Genomic DNA, 8,233 nt, shown 5'->3' on the forward strand with positions numbered 1-8,233 from the left:
CAAAGCCTTATCCCTTGAAAAAAAGAAGTTATGTACTCACCATTACATTCCATCTGTGTTGTTCATACTCATTCTTCCTCAACAAAGGAGTTCGGATCTGACTCGGCCATCTTCTTATAGAGTCTAGGATCTGACTCTCAAGATCTTCCCTTATTCACAATCCCCCTGACTAATGCAATACCTCAAATTGAGTTTTCTGCTATTATGTGCAATACCATCAGAAACAGCTTAGAAAACCTATGACAAAGGTAATAGCTAAAGGATCAGGTGCCCAAACAGGAACTGCAGTTCCTATCAAGAATTCTAATAGGTTCATCCCAAAGACATGAACATGGACAGGGGCAAGAGTGAAGGGAAGTTGAGGAAGAATGAAAATGAACAACACAGATGGAATGTTACAGTGAGTACATAACTTCTTTATCTGATGTTGCCATTTTCATTTGTTCCTCAATGTATGGGACAGAGTCCTCAGCTACGAAAACCTTGGATGGCCCTCACTGGAGGATGTTCCAGAGAACAGCGGAACCAAAGGCAGCCCTGTTTCTGGAGATGTTCAATTTGTAATTAGCAATAAAAGTATGGGTATTAGACCATGCAGCAGCTGCACAAATCACTGATGGAAGCCCTAGCCCAAAAAGCAGCAGCTGTAGACACTGACCTGGTGGAATGGGCCTTTGGATGCATGGTAAAGTTTTGCCTTTCATGCAAGAAATATAGAAAATATAATCAGTTATCCATTTAGCCAGAGTAACTTTGGAAACTGTTTTCCCATTCTGTTTTTAGCAAAGGAAACAAGTAACTGATCAGTTTTTCTAAATGTTTTCGTTCTGTGATGGTAAAACCGAAGCTGTCGATGTACATCCAATAGATGAAGGGTGTACTCTCCTTTTTTCAAAACTGGGTAAAAACACTAGCAAATTAGTCACCTGATTGAGGTAGCTCTCAGTGGCAACTTTTGGTGTAAATGAAGGGTTTGTGTGTGAAGTAACTCTGTCTTTGTGGAAAAGCAAATATCACAGCTAGGAAGACAGATATTGGTGTTCAGATACTGGTCTTCCAGATGTTACAGCCACCAGAAAGATGATGGCTCAAAAGGGGAGAGAACTACAGACTGTAAAGCCATAATGTGTTCCCAGGGTGGAGTACAGTCCATTACAGGAGCTCTCTGTAAAAAGGGTACCCTTTAGGAAGGCCTTACGTAATTCAGATAATGCTAAAGAAGCATTCTCAACAATGCAATAGTTGGAGATGGCTGCTAACTAAAAGTGGGAAAACTTACCCCCTATTGAAAAACAGAGGCAAGGAAATCAAGAATAGTAGAAAGTGGGTCAGTAAAAGGATCCAACTTTCTTCGACCCTCTTTTGAGGTGAAGCAGTCCTGGGAGAGGTAGTTACAGTAACCCCTGGAGGGGGGGGTCTAAGGGACATGAGAGCATTAAAAATGTTCTGTGAGAAAGCCTGCCAATCATTTTGAGGATCAGAAGGTGGAGAAACACGTTTAACCTTTTGTTTCTTTTTGCTAGGAATATCAACTCTATGTAGAGATGGTGGGCAGAACGTAGACCTACACTTGATTATGTCCGAGTCAACTTTCTTTCTAACTAGAATGGTCGGGATCCCCTTAGGGCCTTCAGTAATTACAAGTCTGGGTTCCCATTGGACATCCACATTGGATGCCTGCGGTACCTCCAAGGACATGCTGAAATCCTACTCCAAGACAACCTCCGTTACTGGTTCGGCCTGTGGATCGGATGACGTCCCTTATCGTATCTCTGCACTAGCGACAATCTCTGGAGAGATGTCTGGCACTGGAGGTGCAGCCAAAGTTTCTGGCCCAGGTTTCTTGGCCTTCTGCTTTAATAACAACGTGGCCTCTGACCTCGAGGGACCCTCCATCCTTTTAGCGAGAAGTTTTAACCACTGGTTTTCTAAGCAGATGAAAAGAGAATTCAGCCTACTTCTTAAGGTTTGGGGAGCAAAGGGCAGGCAAACTAGGCAAACCTTGTGGTCGTGGATAGGCCCAAGACAGAAAAGGAACTGTTGGTAGTTGTCCTTATGTGGAATCAGACATCCACATTGGCATTTGCCCTTCTTGCATGACATTACACCCTATATTCAACCCAACAGTATAAAAAGGATTCCCCAATGGGGCACTTATCTGAGACGCTGAAACTGAAAAATCTTTGGCGAGCAGACTGTACATACGGAAGATGCCTACTGTCTGGTGGCAAAGCGGTTCCAAGGATGGTGCATACGTCGCTTTAATGGCCTACCCCCTATAGCAGCCTAAGTGCAATGTACCATGCACCCTAGGCACAAAACAGTTTTGTATACTGGCCAACATCAGGTCGCTTGGCAGGCAATCTCCTTCATGTAAAGAATACTGCAACAGCAGACTAGAAGGACATCCAGTGCTGTCTTGGGCAGAAGGGAGTTACCAGCAAGATTTTTGGTTTGCCTTGCTGAATTTTGGACAGAGCTTTTGGAATATGGGGAAGGGGAGGAAATGCATATAGAAACATCCCCTTCCAAGAGAAAGAAAAGGTGTCAACTTTCCAGACCAAAGGAAGAGGCTCTCTGGCACAAAACTGTGGAAGTTGTCCGTTCATGGGGGAGGCAAAAAGGTCTGTTTGAGGAATACCTCACTGGTGGACAATGTCCAGAAATACAACCCTTTGAAGCATCCATTCATGGGATCTTGTTTGGGACCTGCTCATATAATCTGCCACACAATTCTGTGAAGAAGTGATGTACACTGCCTGAAGGGTCATCTGGAATTTTATTGCCAGCTTCCAACCCTGAAGAGCTAGACTGCATAATAGGTAGTATTTGGTCCCCCTGTTTGTTCACATACCAGAGGACTGTCATATTGTCTGTGAACAGCTTTAGAGGTCCTGATTAGAAGAGGAAATGGAAGGTCTGCATGGCCAATAGCAGCACCCTCATCTCCCTTACACTGATGTGTTTCTTCAGTTGAGAGGGAGGCACGACCCTTGTGCTTTCAGGTGGCCAAAGATTGCTCCCCAGCCTATGTCTGAGGAATCTGTGAAGAGCTCTTGGTGAGGAGCAGGAGGGTGTAAGGGGAGTCCTGGGTTGAGTGACACAATGTATCCGCCACTGAAGTTCTCTCTTCAGACAGGGGATGAGAGGAATGGAGAATTCTAGGAAGTGCTGGTGTTGCAGCCAAACTGACTTCAGATAGCCAAACTCCACATGAGAAAAATGGCAATGGTAAGGGAAGCATGGAAATGGTGGATGCCACGAGGCTCAAGACCCTGAGAAACTCTCTGGCTGTAATGTGGTGAACCAGCAGATTTTTGAAGTAGAGGGTGATGTCCTGTACCTTTTGTGCGGATAGACAGACCTTCATAAGATCTGTTTGAATCTTGCATCCCAGGAACAGCTGATTTTGTGAGGGGGTGAGAACAAAGAATTAAAGTTTATGGTGAACCCTAGACTTTGTAGAAGATTGATGGTAAGGGCGATATTTCATTCCAACTCTGCTGTGGAGATAGCTAGCAGGAGAAGGTTGCCCAGATAAGGAAAAACATGTATTTCCAGAAGTCTGCAGTGGGCAGTCACTGGAGCTAGGCATTTAGTGAAGACTCTTGGTGCAGTAGAAAGTCCAAAATGCAAAGCACAGAAGTGAAAATGCCATGATGATACAGAGAAGCATAAACATTTTCTGTAGCTGGGATGGATGGTGATGTGCAGATAGGTATCACTGATATCCAGAGTAATCAGGAAGGCCTGAAGCAGAATAAGGGGGAACAAAGTCTGGAGGGTCAGCATGTATAAAGTGGGTACGCACAGAAAGGTACTGAGATGAGACAGATTGAAGACAGGTCTCCAGGGACCTTCCTTCTTTCCTAGGCACCAGGAACAACCTGTAATAAAATCCTTTTCCTATGTGTTTTTTGGGAACACTCTGGATGGTTACTTTGTTCATCAATTCTAACAGAACCTATGGGGAAAAAGTAGTTGCTCCCTGGAAGATTGAGGGGTGCCCCTAAAGGAAGGTTGTTGGCCCCATAACAAAGTGCTCCTTTTGAACAATGGAGAGAACCCCGGAGTCTTGGACTATGCTTTCCCAGGCTGGTAGGGACAGGGGAACATGCCTGGAAAATGGGATGCGAGTGACAGGGAGGAACAGTCAGAGACAGGAATGTTTGTCAGGAAAGGGAGGCTTAGGTGGAAGAGTTGCCAGATTGGACTTAGGCTGTTATGGTTTCCTCTCACTCATTATTGTTCTGGGTTGTGGGTGATGTGAATGCCTATGGACAAACAAAGGTTTTTTCAGGGTAGTTTCTTTGGAACGTGGGTACTGGAGAAACAAAAAAATGAGTTTCAATTCTTGCAATTCCTTAACCCTTTTCCTTCAATGATTTGAACAAGTTGCTATCTGCATGGCCAAACAAATCAGAATTGTTCAAAGTAGAATCCATAAGTTTGGCTTTTACATCCTCAGGTACAGCTGGAGCCTTAGCCAAGAGAATAGTCTTAATACTGGTCCAGATGCAGCAGCTCAGGCAGAGACTTCTGCAGCATCATAGTTGCATTTTATGGAGTGTCGTGCTACTTGGGAAAATGCACCAAGCAAGGAAGTAACCAATGTTTTATTTTCAGAATCAGGCAAGTCTACAATTACCTGTGAAAGTTGAAATATAAGCTCTAAAGTGAATTTGGTCATGTGCGTTTGCTAATTTATGGCCCTAAATGCTAGAGTGGTGGAAGTGTACACCTTTTTGCCTAATCTATCCAGGGCCCTAGCTGATGGTAATAGGGCAGTGGAGGCCAACAATCTCGATGCTTGCCAGATGCCAAAGAAATTACAGAAGCGTCCACAGCAGGGCATCTGAAGAGGAACGTGCAGTCATCTAGGACCTTATAGAAGTGGTCTGGCTTCTTTGGGAGGATGGCTGGGAATCTGGTGTCTGTGATGCTGAGATAAAAGTGTCGAGAAAGGCAGGCAAGATAGGAGGAATAGCAGAAGGGCTAGGTGATTCCACCTGTAGTAGCTCATAGTATCTTTTCTGTACTTCAATTATTTGGGTGCTATCCCGTTTAAAATGGTCTCTCATTTTAGCTAAGTCTCTCCAAAGGAAAAGTCTTCCATAAGTGAATCTGTTCCATTGAATTCCGCTCCTAGGGATGCATATCCAGGAGGGAATCTGTGAGTAGTAGTCCAGAGATTCCTCTCTGGAGGATGCCTCTTCCTCTGAAGAATCCTCTGCTCTAGTCCTTCTAAATGGAGAGGCCATTCTGGGAAAGGGAGCTGTAAAGTCTTGGGACAAACCTAAGGGACATAAGGGCATTAAAAGGGCCCTCAATGAATTGTTGCATGTCACTAGCAGGTTCTTTTAGCTGAGAAAAATGTTTGGTTTCCCGTTTCTTTTTTCTATGCAAGTCTGCCCTCAGAATGGAATCTGCTTCTTCCCTTACAAGGATCTGAGGAATTCCCTTAGGGCCTTCCATTATTATGAAACGTAGTTCCCCTTGGATAGCCGAAATGGATATCTGCTCGGCCTTCGCGGACGTTCTTATAATCAGATCAAAGGTGGCCTGGACATGAGACTCGGCCTGTGGATATGAACCGTGAACCGGTCATGTCTCCAGGTTCTCCACCACCTCAAGAGAGGCGTCAGTATCCAGAGGTGCAGCAGAAAGTTCAGGCCTTTGCTTTTTGGCATTTAGCTTCAAGTCTGACTTGCCCTTGAGCCCTGAGGATCCCTCCATAGCACTTTTTGCTAGCAGCCTTAAGCAGTTGTTCTCTAGGTAAATAGCTGAAGAGGATAATCTACTCCTTAAGGTCTTTGGGACAAACGTCTGTCAAATAGAGCCATTTTTGTGTCCTGGTTTTGGCCAAAGCAGAAAAGGCACTGGAGGTGACTACTCTTGTATGGAATTTGTTGTCCACACTGGCACTTGACCCTCTTCGATGAAAAGAACCCTAACCAAGCACAGTAGCAAATGAGTCAAAAAAGTGGCCTAATCAGGCACTTATCTCAAAAATCTAAAAATCGCAAATAACTCTGAGTCAAACCATACAATGGAATCTGGCAGCAGAGAGTTTCTAAAAATGGTGCTTGCACACATCACTTTTATGGCCGACGTCAGATCACAGCCTACGTGCGTGCGATGTACCACACACCCTACAGTAGTAAAAGTCTTGTTCACTGGTCAACATCAGGTCGCCTACAGCAGGAAACTCCCTCATGTAATGAATACTGCAATAGATGAAAAGAAGGACATCTGAAGCTTTCAAAGCTGGCGGGCTGATATATCCTTGGCAGAATAAAACCCATATTGCTAAGGCTAGTGCAGCTGTGATCAATAAGATGTACATTTCACATTTATTCAGGATCACAAACATACCCAGCAGTCTTTATAGTTGGGACTGCCTTCGGCTTTTAAATGGATTTATACAGTTTTTCTTCAGAAAAGTCAGTTATGCAGACTACAACAAATATTAAGTAAGTAGGACTCAAAACTTTACTCTCATCAATGTTTTTATAGGGCAACGGCAATTCAACACTGTGCTAACCATTCAAGCACATCAATTTTTTTTTAGTTTTACAACAGTGTAAAACAGCATAAAATATAATGACCAGCACAAAAAATAATTCTCCAATTTTATTTTCTCCTACTGACAAAAGTAATTAAAAATAAATAAAACTACAATTTCTCTAGTAATGTACTCACTGGAGCGCCATTCTGTATAAGTTTTCCAGACACCAAATATGTAACATGGAGCTGAGATGCAGAATTTTCCTTTCGTTTTTTCTCAACATAATCATATAACATTCTGTAGAAAGAGAGAAAACAATAAGGCTGACAGCTGATAGTTGACCATGAAAATGGCTATACTGAAAATAATGCTGAAATGCAGATACATCATTACAAAAATTGCTTCTCTAAACTTTCCACTAAAGCAAAAATCTCCAGTCTTATTTTCCTTTCTTTCTTCCATGCATAATATTATATATATATATATATATATATATATATATATATATATATATATATATATATATATATACACATATACATACACACACACACACACACACACATATATATATATATATACATATTTGTGTATATATATATATATATATATATATATATATATATGTATATATGTATATATGTATATGTATATATATATATATATATATATATATATATATATATATATATACATATATATGTATATACATACACACACACACACACGCACACAAACACACACACACACATACAAACATACATATAGGTTCATTGGTAGGTACTAGGCTATCTGCACGAAGGCAGTTATAAGCCAGCTTTTGCCGCACCATTGATTAATTAACTGATCCTCTGTCAAACAGAACCAATGAAGTAATCCCAGGTGTGTGTGTGTGTGTATATCTATCATATATATATATATCTATATATATATATATATATATATATATATATATATATATATATATATATACACATAAATAAAACCGCGGTGGTGGTGCTGCAGTAGCACTGTCGCCTCACAGTAAGACGCTGTCCTGTTCAATTCTTAGCTAGAGGGTCTTCTCTGTGGAGACATGCATAAATGGGCGTACCTTCGTTGAAGGTTGTGCATCAGGGCTTGTAACTCGGCACGTAAAAATCAACTACCAATCATTAGCAGACTGGAGTTTCGCTGTAGCAACTCCTAACCGGGAAAAGCAGAAAGGCACAACATATATATATATATATATATATATATATATATATATATATATATATATATATAACCATATATATATATATATTCTCTTGCCTTGATTCCCCCTTCCTTCCCTGATACTTTTTCCATTCTCCTCTGGTCTACTCTGTGCTTTGCTCAAACCTTTTCTCTTGAACTCCCTGCTTGCTTCCCCCTGTCTCCTCTGAGCCCAGGTCACTTGCACTCCTGTTTTACCTCTCACATACTACTTGTATTTTACTAGGCCCCCACTATCTGTATGCTTTATTACCCTTGGATATCTCCCTGTTTCCACTTCCTAACCCACTTATCACTCCTTATCATCTCCCTTCCTAGCCTATTGTTCCTCTTTACTGCACCCATTACTTATTCTATCCCTTTTTCAGCCAGGTCTCTGCACTTCCCCTTCCTTTTCCGGTTTATACCTGACTCCCTGCTATCTCCCCCTCCCCCTCCTATTGTCTCTCTCTACTGCAACCTTATTATTCTATCCTTTTTTCCTTTGGG

The 8,233-nt window shown here is 42.0% G+C and overlaps 1 protein-coding gene across 1 annotated transcript in view; it reads right to left on the reverse strand.

The window, feature by feature from the left end:
- The window catches only part of POLD3 (DNA polymerase delta 3, accessory subunit), a 713,420-nt gene that overhangs the window by 660,481 nt on the left and 44,706 nt on the right, over positions 1 to 8,233 (reverse strand). Inside the window, exon 3 of the mRNA XM_044072678.1 lies at positions 6,703 to 6,805. Coding sequence (XP_043928613.1) covers positions 6,703 to 6,805 — 103 coding nt within the window. The remainder of the gene's footprint in view (positions 1 to 6,702; positions 6,806 to 8,233) is intronic.

The sequence above is a fragment of the Protopterus annectens genome, chromosome 5.part0 (assembly GCF_019279795.1).
Source record: "Protopterus annectens isolate FY-2018-M chromosome 5.part0, PAN1.0, whole genome shotgun sequence".
Lineage (NCBI taxonomy): Eukaryota > Metazoa > Chordata > Ceratodontiformes > Protopteridae > Protopterus > Protopterus annectens.